A 15,161-nucleotide genomic window follows, 5' to 3' on the forward strand; every position below is an offset into this window, starting at 1 on the left:
TCTCATTTTCCTTCCTTTAACTTTCTGCTAATTATTGTTGTTTAAAAGCATTTTAGAAGCTAGTTTGATATATTTTAACCATTACTAAGAACATTTCCCACCATTCCTTATAATGCTCAGGACTGTCAAAACTAAGACATTCTACGAGATTTGACTAATTAGGTAGAAAGCTGATGAACAATCTATCCAGTTTATCAGTGCAAGAACAAAGCAGTTACCTTTTACCTATGTGAGATGTTCTGTTTTGAAAGAGCCAGAAGACTGTCTGCAGATGTTTTAAGCTGATTAAACTTCATTAAAGCTTGGTATTCTCCCACGTCTTTCTATTTCTTTCCTTCATTTAAACACTTCCTATGGCTAAGCACATTCTAAATGCTACCAAAATCCTCAAATCTATTTCAAATGTGACTGACTAAACTTACTTAAAGGTGGCTGATTTTTAAAACGATGCCTTGAGTAACTCGTATAAAATTTCCATTTAGTCATCTCCCCTTTAACATGAATCACAAGAAATGGTTTTACACTTAACTCTTTTTATTAATATTCAACATGTTAGCCTTTTCTTTTCCTCCCTTGGAATTATTTTCCCAATGAAGTGTTGCTGATTGTCCTTTAAAATGGATTTCTCTAAGTAGTTCTAGTTTTAAAGTCATCCTCCTAAACGTCTCATACCTCCCTTTAGCAATCCCAAGTTTAAATGTGGGATAATGGAATAAACTTTGTTAAGTTGTACCTCATTTAGATTTACCTGGATTTAAACCCTGCCTCTACTGTATATTACCTCTATGTCATACACGGCAAACTGGTAAGGACCTGTGAGTAGGTAAGGATACCTACTCTATAGAGTTGTGAGGATGATACCCGGAAAATGGTAGGCACTCACTTGTTCTCTTTTCTCTACCAGCTGTCTGCCAGACTAACTGAATCAGGTGCTTAGCATTTTAAGTTCATGACTATTTCAAAGAGCAGACCCAGCTCTATGTACTTGAAATTTAAAAAATGAAAGACCTGTCCAGGGCTATACCTTCACTGAAAATGAAAATCAAGCTTTCATCTAGTCCATTAATGAGCAATGTGTTGACTCACTTCACATGGTTATTTTCCCCCCATTATTTCAGTGGTCATTAGAGGGAAAAAAACAGGCTCTTTTCTTAGAACAATACCATCCTCAGAACTGCAAACTCACAGAGCTAGAGGGAGCTTTAAAGAGGATCTAGTCCATCCCTTCCTACCCCCAACATTCTACAGATGGAAATATCAAGGCCAAGGAAGTTAAATTTACTCCCTCACCTGCCCCAGATCACACTCACAGCTCTATTTTATGTAAGTGATTTGTATCCAGGTTTTCTATCTCCTAATCTAATTAGTTCATAATTTCCCACTCTGCAAATCATGCTTAGAGAGATTTCTTTCCTTCAGAACTACTGCAAGGGTAGATATTGAAAGGAAAATCTTTAATACTATGGGTGGAAAGATGCTTTAAATAAAACTGGACGTTGTAAATGTGACCAAAAAGAATAGTAAGAATTTAAATCATAAATATTACTTCAAATAAGTTTATAAACATTAAAATAAAAATTTTAAACTAATCAAAGATATAACATAGATATAACACTTATAGGTTACAATGATGACATACTTTGTCTATGTCTGAGATGCTGAGTTCCATCTTTCCAGGAAAATACAGATAAAAGCCACAAAAAGACAAGGAGCTACAGTTACCCAAAAGCAATTTGTTAAGTAACAGGAGAAAAGTCACTCTATAGAATAGAGGGCTTCAAACCAAAAACTCACTGGTGACCAACAAAGGCTTTGCCCTCGGAAACAGTTATACACACACACACACACACACACACACACACACACACACACGCACGCGTACGCACACACGCACACACACACACACACACACACACATATAAGGCTGAAGAAGAAAGGCCACATAAAAAGTTAAACCTGCATAGAGATCTTTAAGAATATATTATCTGAATTAAGTTGTTAACACTAGTTTTCAAGATTCCTACTTTCTAAAACATCATTAATAGTATCCTTGGAAAATTCACCTCTAGGGAGAAAGTAGAAACACTATAGCAACAAACTAACATGTAATAGTTGTGTAGTAGGTAAGATATTCTACAGCCAGTTTCTTGTTTTTTGTCTCTCCCTCATTAATATTAATATTATATGCTTTCTTTCTAGAGGCTCATTAAAGGAAAAGCTCTCCCTTGGGTTAAATTTAGAACCAATACAATTTTTAATCAGGTGAACAAAATATAGAAGATGATTATCTTTATTATGACATAATAAAAAATACATCTCATAGATGTTAGCCTAGTTTTAGCAATATCCACCTGCTTACTCACCCTTAAAAGAAAGAGTAGAATTATAAAGAATATCAGGTTTGTTTAGCTTACACAACCTAAGGGAAGAGAGACCTATTAAAACTGGAACAAACAAAAGCAAAATAAACAAAACACTCATTTTCATGGGCAGGTGGTTCTTATTATAAAACTCATAACTTAAACTTCCTTTAAACCTAAGGAACTTTAGTAGGGGGTGAAAATGTAACTAAAGCTAATTTATTTAGCAAAGTAAACAGGATAATTCAGAAATCACCATTTTAAATTCTCTTTCATTTTCATTTACCTTTATAAAACTTCTTATCATGACTGACTCCCACTACCTCAATTCCTCTAGGGAAAAAAACCCCCAAACCATTCAAAGTTTGTTAAAATTCATGGATTCTCATGTTTGGGGACTGCTCTGCCCATACCATTAGCTGTCTGTTGATGGGTGGTGGCTTTGATAAACATGGTATCTCTTACCAGCCCTTCACTTGGTTTGATGTTTGCCAGCTGAATCACTTCAAGGTGGGCAGACTGCGAAACTAGAGGATCTGATGACAGGGATATGATGTGGTCACAGACTCCAGAAAGAGTTTTACACTGAAAGCAAAAAAACAAAAAGCAAAAAAAATTTGGTAAATACATGTCGTAAGTAACATATAAATCACTTTTTATTATAACATTTTTTACAAGGAAAAATAAAAAACAGTAGAAGAAAGTAGTTTGCATTTTATTCTATGAAGTCTGTATGAAAAAGGTATTCAGGTTAAGAAATACCCACACATAAAGCACACCTATATTCTAAATTATGGATATAAGAACTACATATCAAAATATTCAAGAAAGTTATGGTTATGTTTTGTTTCTATTATTTGATTCATCAGACCTAAAATAAAACGATTATTTCTAAACAATCTTAGTAATCTGAAAACTTCTTGATGCCAACCGTTAGATGGAAGTGAATTCAGTAAGTTCAAAAACCTTGATGGTTTTTACTTCATGATCAGAAAAGTTTAGAAAACAATCCAGCCAAAATCCAGGGAAGATGAATCTTCCAAATCTGCTCGGTGAACTCCTCCCACTCATTTGTCTAGACTCTCCTGCTCAAGGTTACCTTTCCAAGCTCCCCCTTACCTCCAGGCAAAGTTTGGCACTCCCTCAATCCTGCTTTCTCAATGTTCTATGAACAGTCTGAAATTGTATGATAACTTCATTCTGAAGCTCTCTAAGGCAGGGACCATGTCCTACTCATCTCTGACTTCTCTTCCTCCCCTACCCCTGGTAGACAGATCCTAGAACATATTAAGGCAATTAATATGAGTTGAATAAACTGAAGAGCAAATGAGCTTTAACAATTAGTAGACTTGCTTGATTGAGGACAGAAAGCTAGTGCTTTAGTTAGTATAAATCTATTCATGCTGATAGAGAATAATAGATTTAATGTATGTTACATCCATAATAGTATGGTTAAGACTGAGACATGGTAAAATCATGAAGAAAGTAGAACATAAGTGAATGAAGCTTGGAATATACTGTTCTAAAATGTTCTGGCCCTTGGATGCTTCACAGACTCTCATTTACTTACTGAAGCCTGGTTGTCCAACATTGGAAGTTGTTTTATTTTGTTTTTGTTTTCTTGCCTTTACTGTAGGAGGAGCTACAATTTTGCAGCACTCAAGGTGTCACCTTGTATTCATCTCCAACATGTTACATTTGTTCTTTGACCACTGCATTACTCTACTGTAAGGGAGAGAGTCCCCTCCTTCTGGTCAGGACTCTTTATTTGCTGCATTCTGTACATGGTCCATGGCCTCAGTCTTTGCTGGGCTCAGCTTCGTCACCCCACAGAAACTGCCAGGCTAAACTTCTCCCCCTTCTTGCAGTCCTGCTCTTTGCTTTTCACGGCTGCACTTTTATTGTGGCTATCAGCTCCTAAGGACAGACAGTGGACAGCATGCAAAGCACATGGGCTTGGTATGAAGATATGTAGGCAATCACCACACTGGCGTGTCTGTGAGCAAGTTGTTTTATATCCTTGAGGTTTAGTTTACACATGTAGAAAATGGGGTAATAAAGATTACTTTACATGGTTTGCATGACTAATCAGGATAATGTATATAAAAAAAAGTCTGATATGGTTCCTATCCAAAGAAGACACCAAATAAATGCTTATTCTCCCCTGTTGCTTTCCATAAGCTCAAAGGGCTCAGCTCTTACTCATGGGATGAATTATGTCATATTCTTAATGCCATGGCCTTGCTGACCATCTTACAATGACCAGTAATCACACTGCACGGTCATGATGGAGAGTTCACATCTCTTTACTCTCTCTGATATTCAAGTTTCAGTGCTCTCAAGAGATACAATAAAGGTAATTACCCTGAAGAGCTGCTAAGCAAAGTGCCAACAGGAAGACCACCTCTCAGAAATAGGGAACCTTACAGGGCCAGCCTCATGGGCATGTGACCTGTGCACAAGGGCCTGCATTTAGCATTATGCTTTGCTGGTGCCATTTTGGAATTCTTAATTGTTTTTGAACAAGGGGCTCCATATTTTCATTTTGCACTCCCATATTATATAGCCCATCCTGGGACCCCAGTCTCTCTGTGTGTGTGTGGTTTTATTTTTATTTCTCTTGAAAATATTCATCAGCAGCCACGGGGGAAAAGACAGAATGGCAGCACTTTACAAAATCTGGCTACAGTTCAAATTGCTACTGTTTGGCAAGAAGAAAAACAATTTGGGGCAGATTTAAATCTTTTAACTATTCTTTTCCTTCCATATGTGGTTTCATTTTCATTCTTATTTTCTCTTTATCTCAAGGGGGTGGAAAACAATGCTAATGTGAAGGGTTTCTATATAGGATACTTAAATTGCATGATAATCTGAAAATTAGTAAATCAGTATGCTAAAAAGAACGCTTTGTGGTTTCTACAAACTGGGGCATATTTCAAAAGAGTCCAACGTATAAATAAATAGGAAGGTAATGGATATACAAAAATGGCTCAACATGTGTGCATTACAACACTCAGGGCCTCATATAACACGCTGGTAATGAGCAATAGTAGCTCTCCTATTCAAGCACTGGAAGCACTTAAAAGTGGAGTAGAAGGAAGAAAGGCAGAAATACTACACTGTAGGTGTTTTTACAAAAAAAAAAAACCAATTAAATCTACTGTATTAAGTCGCAAATCATTTTTCCAGATTTCTCTTCTTGAGTAATTTTGTTTGCCAAATGTCTGCTATGTGCTAAGTCTGCCAGGAATACGAAAGATGAGCAAAACACTGACTTTACCAGCGAAGCTATCAGGATTTAATAGATTAAAGATTTTGGAAAAAATAATAGAAAGACTTAGAAAAGAAACTCCATTAGAACCTTGCTGCCCGTTTTAGAGATAATGTACCAGAATCTTTATACTGTAGCAATTTGGCACTTGGCTAAATAAGCCAATTAGAAGGGGTATAAAATGGCCTGGCTTTAAATGCTAATTCTATACTCATTACTGTATCATACATCAAGCCACTGCAGGAAACCACATTAAGGGTACTACAGCAAAGTTCCAGGGAAGTTATTTATTTTTATTTATTTATTTACTTATTTATTGAACTTGAAGTAGGGTTTAGAACTTCTTTTTCTTTTTTTATACAATTTTTAAGGGTTACTTTCCACTTACAGTTATTACAGAACATTGGCTATATTCCCCTTGTTGTACAATACATCCTTAAGCCTATCTTACACCCAATAGTTTGTACCTCCCACTCCCCTACCCCTATACTGTCCCTCCCTCTTCCACTGGTAACCACTACTTTGTTCTATATATCTGTGAGTTGGCTTCTTTTTTGTTATATTCACTGGTGTGAATGAAAAATGTTGCCTGCCATATCAGCAAAAAAAGGATGCTGAGGCCACCAAGCCAACAGCCACTACTGCTGCCCCCCAACAGTGAGCCCTGAGGGAACTCAGAATGGAGACAAATGGGCTGCCCACTACCAAGCCCTCAGCCACTGCAGCCATCCTCAAAGGTGCACCCTGAGGTGACTTGGGATGGGAAAGAACAGGATACTGGCCTTATTAGATAGCTAAGGTGCATATCAAAAGAATGATTTCAATGAGCCGAGGCTCTTATATCTTCCCGTACATAGAAAAGTACTAAATTCATTAACTTGAGATGTCTGGTTTTCTTAATTAACATATTTTTATGTTCCCACTACCTGGTCTTTGTTGCAAAAACCCATGTATACCCTGGCCCCTCCCTTACCTCTTCGGAACAGTCCCTCAGAGATATCTGAAAGGCTGCCTCTAGGGCTTGAGTCCTCAGAAACTCTGCCAAATAAACATAATTCTCAGCTTTTAGATTGTGTATTTTTTTCAGCTGACACTAGTTTGTTGTATTTTTTAGATTCCACATATAAGTGACATCGTAGAGTATTTCTTTCTCTGTCCAACTTATTTCATTTAGCACAATGCCTTCCATATCCTTGTAAAAAGTGAATTTTTTCCTTCAGTGAATTTGTGATATTATGTTGTTTTAAAACACAGTATTATCTATTGCTACCTAATAGTCCAGAAAAATAAATTAACTATAATATAGCAAGAAAAATATATTCTTTATTATTAAAAGTTAACATCAACATTATACCATGTGTCCTGCACAACGCTAAATAGTTCATTATTTCATGTATCCTTTTAACAACTTCCTGAAGTAGGTAGTATTATAGCCAGTTTAGCAGATGAGAAAGCAAGGCTAAATAAATAGACAAAGGTCATTGCCTTGGCCCAAAAAAAACCCCAAAAGCCAACTTGAATCCTTAATCATTATGCTTACCATCTCTTACTTCGATCCTTGAATCTCCATTTGTTTCTGATCAATTTCATTTTTGTATTGTTTAAAAGCTATGTCAGTATTAAATGGATGTTGTATAACATGTTTAAACTACACAGTATAATGAAATATAAGGTGAGCCTGCAAGTGTTCTTGCAATTTAGAATACAGTTTAGATAAGGACTAGTAGATCTGAGACTATGAAAGACACAGCTCTCTGGGAAAATTTGAAATTTTAGCAGCAAAAGGACAACTCTTTTCTAGCGAGAAGATAACTGGTAACCACTTGTATAAAGGGGATTCTTCTGCTATTTTTGCAATATAAATACCAAAGGGTTTTAAATTCTATTTATCTTTAGTTCTAAAAGCAGAAGGAAATTTTTAAATTTTAAATTAAAGTCTAGTAAATAATATGTCTTTAGTAAAGTTAAAGGGAACATAAAATGGCAATGAGTATTATAACTGATCCTCTGGATTCTGTTTATACTACCCAAAATGGTGACAAAGGATTTGTGACTGAATAGCAGTTAACAGAGGGCTAGCTATGACTTAAGAAACTTTTAAAACAAAAGAGTGTCATGGGCTGGATTTAATGGTATTGTCTTTTTTTCCTCTCCAGTTGTTTATATTAATTTCAAATATGAATTAACATTAATTATAGAGCATATTCTCAGGAAGAAATGGGACGTTTTCATACTCTGTTCTGTATACATACTATATTTTATATAGGTTTGCATACAGTGTATGGCTGGTTCACCCAAATCTAAAAGTTCTTAAGGGGAAAAAAGATCTGAATATAGCACGGTTAGTATAAAATAAACAGCGGTTTTTAAAAAGTCGTGAAAGCAACATTTTAGTCACTGTGAAGATACGAAAAACAGCAACCTTACGTTAATATACTAACCAATTAGCAGATAGCATTATTTCATTATCTCTGAACAGCATTCTTTCATTATCACTGAATTTATTATACACTTTTTAGATTAATATGTGAAGTTTTAGCTTTTGTATTTTAAAAAGGAAATGTAGAAAGCATTCTAAGTACAGACAATAGTGAAAAGCTAAGGAGTAGGTAAGAAGTCTTAAGTTAGCCTCTTAGCCTCAGAGAACACTCAGCCAGACATGATTGAGCTACTTAAAGTATTTTTATTTACGTTTTTCTAAATAAGTGGAATACTGGTTATTCTTCTGAGTATACTGGAGGAAATGAATAGAAATATCTTTAGATTTAAAAATCAGACATTCATTTGACGAAGGAAAGAACCTCAGGTTCATAAGCTTAACGAAAGGTTTTACAAAAGGAAATTTCTACTTTCAGATATACACATACATAAAAGGGACAAGAGTATAAAACCAAGATGAACTGAGGAAACAATAAACAGATGAATATGCATTTTAAGATGGCAAGAATGATGTGAAAGCTACAATTTAAGTATAGCTTAAATAATCCAGGTTTCTTATCAGTAACCTGGAAAACAATAACAAAAGTTTCATTTTGATAAATAGTGTGTACATATTAAAATAGTTATTGATATAAATAATAGTTCAATTAAAATAGTCCAGAGGACAGAGCATATTTTATTGTTTGGTTTATATATTAGTATAATTCAGTATTATAAATCACACAACTCTGTGCCAACTGAGCAGGATATTTGCATCATCTTTGGTGAACAAGAGAAGCTTTGTTTTTATAAAATAGTGCAAATTTATTCCATATTAAATAGTGAGAACTCTAAATTATATAAGCCTCATTCAGGAATACAGTATTTGTAGTACTTGCCAGATCTCTGTTGAGCTAGCAAATTTTGCATTTCTAATTATAATGGTACCCTAAACCTACTGTATAGCACAGGGAGCTCCACTCAATGTTCTATTATGACCTAAATGGGAAAAAGAATAGATAAATGTATAACTGAATCACTTTGCTGTACATCCGAAACTAACACAACATTGTAAATCAACTATACTGCAACATAAAATAAAAATTTAAAAAAAAGACACAGGAGTGAACAATCACAGGTAAATTTGAAAGGGTAAAATTGATAAAGAGAATTTAAATTGATGTTAAAAAGTATTAATCTACATACATATTCCCCAACACAGGAAGAATTTCTTGCTCATATGAGTAAAGAGAATTGAATAGAAAGTTTTTTAAACTTAAAAAACTAATACAACAGAATAAAATTTCAACTTTAAACCCATGTAAAAATTATATTTGTACACAGCAAAGATTAAAGAGTTTCAAATAGCTTCAGAAAGCAACTATATTTGCAAATAAATAATAAAGGTCATATGAACTTTGTTCCAACAAGGCCTGGAAAAGTCTGCAATCCCTTTAGCTTTCAAACTCTGATGGTGGGGAAAAAACACAACAAAACAATTAGCAAAACGGAAAGAAATCACCATCACCACTGCTTCATTAAGCCATGCATTCATTCAACAATCACTGGGTATCTACTCCATGATTCAAATGCCACTGCTATGCTCAAGGATTTCTCAACCCGGGACAGTGTTTCCGGTGATGTATTTGGCTTTGTCCTTAACATCACTGACATTAACCATGCTGTCCTTGTGTTCCTGATCACGGAAAAGAAGCAATAACACTTTAAAATAATCATCATCTAAGAATGATGAAGTCAGTACGAAACAGTGAGAGAACATCAGTCCCAAATGTGCACCTACATTGATGAGCAAGAAGTGGACGCATGACACTTCCAACTTCCAACTACCTTCCTGAGACATCCTGGTCTGAATTAAAGGTGGGACAAGAGCCTCCATTGCTCCTTTGATTTCTGATAGGGAAACAGTCAGCTGGAAACCAGAACTGGATCTGGGAAAATCTCCACCCTATTTGCCTGCTCTCTCAGGGGCAGGAAGCAGAGCCAGGCAGGCTTGCAGGGAGTCCCCAGACAGATGAGAGGAGTACTCATTCTTGGGCACACTACTTTCCAGGCTCAAGATTAACAAGGGTCTGGACATATTAGTGGCTCGAATAAGATGTAGGTTATTAGGAAGATGATTTAATTTTACTTTAGATTCAAACAGCAAGAGTGAAGCTGTTCATTATGATTGGATGAGCTTCTGGAAAATCCAGGCACTATATATACAGCTTATGGGCAAATAGGGAACAAATAGCAGAGACCTGGGAGCAATGTCTTTACATATAGTAGAGAAATTCAAAGTTTCCATATATGATATTATGGAGAAAAGAGCTAATTGCATTGTACCAGTTATTAGTTTACTGGTTCTCAGCTCCAAATTCACCCTTCAGTGTTTCCTCTATGATGACAGGCAGGTCTCTTCAAATATATCTACTTCACAGTAAGGACAGTGTTAAGTTTGTGCCAGTAGAGGGTGCTGGAGGGATACTGCAGGGAGAAGGAGGCTTCTCTTCCCTTTGGGCAGTGTTTTGCTTTTTCTTGCTTCTGCTACAAGGTCCATCAGTGACACACGTGTGTGGGGACATCCATGATGCCCAGACTATGCAGTCCCTCAGTGACCTCACAGCCTCAGTCTGGGCTCAGTGACCACCATCCTGTGGCCCTCTCAGCCTCATACCCATGGTCAGCACCCTACTCTCTCTGTGAGCTCTCCTACCAGCATCACTTGCCTGTATCCTGGAAGGTTGTTTCCTGCTTGTCTGGGCCAGCTCTGGTTTAGGCAACTCAATGAAGCCGCAACCTGACTGTTCTAATGATTTCTGACCCTCAGTGTGGGGGAAGGTGTCCACCTCAATCTGTCCTTCCTTGGGTACTCTCCCCCAGCCCTAGGGCATGCTTTAGAGTCTCTTTACATCTATATCGGTACTCTTCTATCACAGTTTAGTAATTATTTAGATTAAACTTCCCTTGTTTAAGTTATCGTGTGATATCCATCTCCAGACTGATTCAATTATCTTTTTGAAGAAATCTTTACATTTATAGTAACAATAACTATAGTTTTTAAAAATCCATAGTGTCTTTGATCACATAAAGAATGGTCTTAGATTAAGATAGTCCTTCAATTTCTCTCTCTCTCTCTTTTTTTTTTTCTGGTACACGGGCCTCTCACTGTTGTGGCCTCTCCCGTTGCGGAGCACAGGCTCCGGACGCGCAGGCTCAGCGGCCATGGCTCACGGGCCCAGCCGCTCCGCGGCATGTGGGATCCTCCCAGACTGGGGCACGAACCCGTGTCCCCTGCATTGGCAGGCGGACTCCCAACCACTGTGCCAACAGGGAAGCCCCAAATTTCTCTCTTTTATGTGGTCATACTGTTTTCTACTGATCTTGTGAGTTAGTCACCAAAGATTTGTGGCATTTAGACCTTTGAAATCACAGACACTCCAATCCCCCAGCGTAATCAGAAAGGCTAATTTAGTTTGTTCACAGCTAGTAAGTGCCAGAATGGGGTCAGTACACAAAATCTTTTTAACTCTCAAATTGCTGCTCTTTCTATTACATTACTCAGCCTCACTTGACTCAACAACTAAAATGAACACTCTTTGAGAGTGAGGATTGTACACTCTGAGTCAATCTGAATATGAAAGCATTTTACAATGCATAATGTTTTCAGCAAATGTGATATTAGCAAAAACATCCATAATATACCAACTTACATACTGTATCCAAATCATAAAGACACACTAAAAAGACAGTGAAAACAGATTATTTTGATTTTTTTATGTGTGGTTACATTCCCATTAGTATACACACATTTTTTTTTGTCCCATAAAAGACAAACAACTTCTAACTCCATCATACTCTATCTGGATGTCTTCATTCCTGCACAAGACATCAGTTGTGGAGAACTTAATTTACAGTTAAAAAATTTATAAAGCAATAAAGCACCAAACTGCCAAAACCTGAAGATAATCTAATACGACACTCAAGAAATCGAGGCCTATTTCGGTAATAGAGTTAGCGTGCTTCTTTACATTGACCACAAAGACAGTGAAGGGGGCCAAAATAGAAGGGTCACATTAACTTTCAAACAAAGAAGCATCCTAATGCTTTATATCTACAAAACTCAGTATTACAATTCATGTTTTAATGAGACTGACCATAATTTGTATGTTCAAATGCTACAGTTACAACCAAAATGTCAACCATACAAAAACATTCAGTTTGCAATGGCCCAAGATCACAGCTTTAAGCGAAGAGTCTATAATTGGCAAAGCTGCCATTTCACAGCTTCAGGGACCAAAATAAGATTATTTTTATAAAGTAATTAGACCGCCACTGTTTTCAAGAAATCTCTAAAGATAAAATATTAATATGATGACTTTTATTATGGGGCATGCTGCTGCCCTAGTACTTACATCCGCAAGGTTTTGGGAGATTAGAAGAGGGAAACTATGCTTACATAAATGATATGATATAGATGGTGGGGCAAAGTCTAAAATGACCTTTTAATTTTCTCCTCCAGGCTCTTCTCTTAACCTAACTGTTGGTTCTACGCGGTTTTAGCCATTTCTAGTCTAGATAGCGGAGAAGGAACAATAGTCTCAACCCAAATGGAGCTTCAGAGTAAAGAACGCATACACTTAAAGGAAGGAAAAAAGTACACACAAAATTTTCATGAAATGAAACAAATAGTTAACAAGCCAAAACAAGCCTAATTCATGATCAAACCTAAATAAATAATGAAAAAAATAGCTTGGAGAGAAAAGAAAGAAGAGAGAAGAGAGAAGAGAGAGCATTCATGAAAATACCCTGTAAACTGTAAAGTACTACACAATGAAAAGATAGTGTTAACACTAAAATAATAAAATAGGCATTTACTTTATTTATTCCTCTCATTATTTTTATAAAAACGATGAGGGTAAAATGCTAGCACAAAGCAAGTGCCATATACAAGATCACACTGTTGGTTAATGTAAAAGGTGTATTTGAGTTCAGTACAATCTGATTTAAACAATGTGACTTTAATGATCAATGCCTGGCCTGGGATTTCCATGAGCTTATCAAAGCTGACAAGTGTTCGCGGTTCACCAGCGAGAGCAGCAGAGCTGTGACAAGCAGAATAAGTCTGCTAAAGCACAAGGTCTGAAATGGCTTCTCGGGAATGCTTCTGTCTCCAGATTCAAAGATTGTAGTGAAAGGTGGCAGTAAGGGGAAAGTAGGGTAGAGAACTGAAGAGAACTCCAGATTCCCTGCATCTGATTTCCTGTATAAAACAAGGATCTGTGCAGAGCAAAAACAGATGGGCTCCAGCATGCCAGGGAACACGAAATCAGCGACAAAGCCTAACTGAGAGGGAAATATCAAATCAAGAGAGGTGAAATATATTCCTCTTTATCATCAGGTGACAAGCACTCAGATATATAGTACATTGATATCTGCATTTCCTTTTGTCCTTTACGGTCACACTCTGCCATCTGTCCCATTATATTTAATGGCAAATTCCAAGGAAACCCAAGCTGCCCAGTCTCCTTTTATTCATTCTCACATTTCATATTGATGGACATCTCTGTCTACCACTGAAACCAACCAACCCTCTTTTCTACCCAGCTTTTTGGTCCTCAGAGTCTACTACTTTCTCATAAACAACTCTCTCCAATTTTAAAGATAAAAAAGCTGAACAGGAAATGTAACCTATGGATTGTCCAAGTTTCTTTTGACTATTTCATTATGTAGAGAATAAAACTATCCATTCAAGGCCATCAGGATTATAAACATAATAAATATTTACTTTTATAATGAAAAATTATAAAAGTAACATAAACTAACTGAAGAAACTTGGGAGGACATTTGAAATGAACAAACAAAAAACATCAGCTATCATCTTACCAAATAAACACAGTAAATATTAATATTGAATATTTTCTTTTTCAATTTTCAATAGTGATTTATTCTGTGTTTATAATGTTTTGAATCTGGTTTTTACTTAACATTATCATTTAGAATGTTTCCATTAATATTGTCACAAAATATTTTTGGTATATTCATAAATTTATTTATGGATAATTTATTCATAAATCATATATTCACAAATACAACTTCAAATAGTATTAAATAGAATATTTAATCCTGTGAATACACCATAGTTTACTGAAGCATTAACCTATTATTGCCTATTTTTCATTATTACATATAATTCTGCTATAAACTCTTTCTACAGAAAACGCTATTATGTTTTAGAATTTATTTTTAGACTAGATTCCCAAGATAGTATAGGAATATGGACTCTGGGGCCAGACCAACTGTGTCACTTGGCAAAAGTCATCTAACCTCTTTATGCTTCCGTTTCCTCATCTGTAAAATGGAGATGATAGTAATAATACCTACCTCATAAGGTTGTTATGAGGACCAAATGAGTTAGTTTATACCGAGCATTTAAAATAGTGCCTAAGGCATATGTTAAACACTACATAAATGTTAGTACAGTATTAATGTTTTTGAGCCTTGAAATTGACTAAAACTTAAAAAGGTTTTATGAACGTACATGCCTAGCAATACGGTGTGTCCATTCTAATTTCATCAGATTCTCACCAGCATTTGGATATTTTTAGTGTGTGTTAGTGTGTGTATGTGTATTTGTGTTTATGAATCGATCGGTGAAAATTTGTATTTCATTAGTTTTACAGGAAATCCTTGTTTTCTGAGGATAACTGCCACTGGAAAGTAATGGTAGTCTTTGTGGTTTAATTTAGAAATACAGAGCTTGTCTCTTTAAAAAATATATAAATTCAATGATATTTGCATTATATTTTTGATTTATCATTAAAAACCCTCATTTAAAAAATAGTAGTTAGAACTCATATACTTTTTTATTTCTCTCCATCTGTTATAGACTCAAAGTTTGTATCCCCCCCAAATTCATATGCTGAAACCTAATCCCCAGTGTGATGGTATTTGCAAGTGGAGCCTTTGAGAGGTAACTGGGTCATGAGTTTGAAGCCTTCTTGAATGGGATTAGAGTCGTTATAAAAGAAACCCCACAGAGCTCCCCTTGCCTCTTCCACCATGTGAAGACCCTCTATGAATCAGGGAACAGGCCCTCACTAGACACCAAA

The 15,161-nt window shown here is 36.0% G+C and overlaps 1 protein-coding gene across 4 annotated transcripts in view; it reads right to left on the reverse strand.

Annotated features, from left to right (window-relative positions):
* The window catches only part of CNKSR2 (connector enhancer of kinase suppressor of Ras 2), a 258,143-nt gene that overhangs the window by 142,395 nt on the left and 100,587 nt on the right, over positions 1–15,161 (reverse strand). For all 4 annotated transcript variants that reach the window (XM_060137023.1, XM_060137022.1, XM_060137021.1 and 1 more), the window contains exon 6: positions 2,826–2,945. In XM_060137023.1, the coding sequence (XP_059993006.1) occupies positions 2,826–2,945 (120 nt within the window). The remainder of the gene's footprint in view (positions 1–2,825; positions 2,946–15,161) is intronic.

The sequence above is a fragment of the Lagenorhynchus albirostris genome, chromosome X (genome assembly GCF_949774975.1).
Source record: "Lagenorhynchus albirostris chromosome X, mLagAlb1.1, whole genome shotgun sequence".
Taxonomy (NCBI): domain Eukaryota; kingdom Metazoa; phylum Chordata; class Mammalia; order Artiodactyla; family Delphinidae; genus Lagenorhynchus; species Lagenorhynchus albirostris.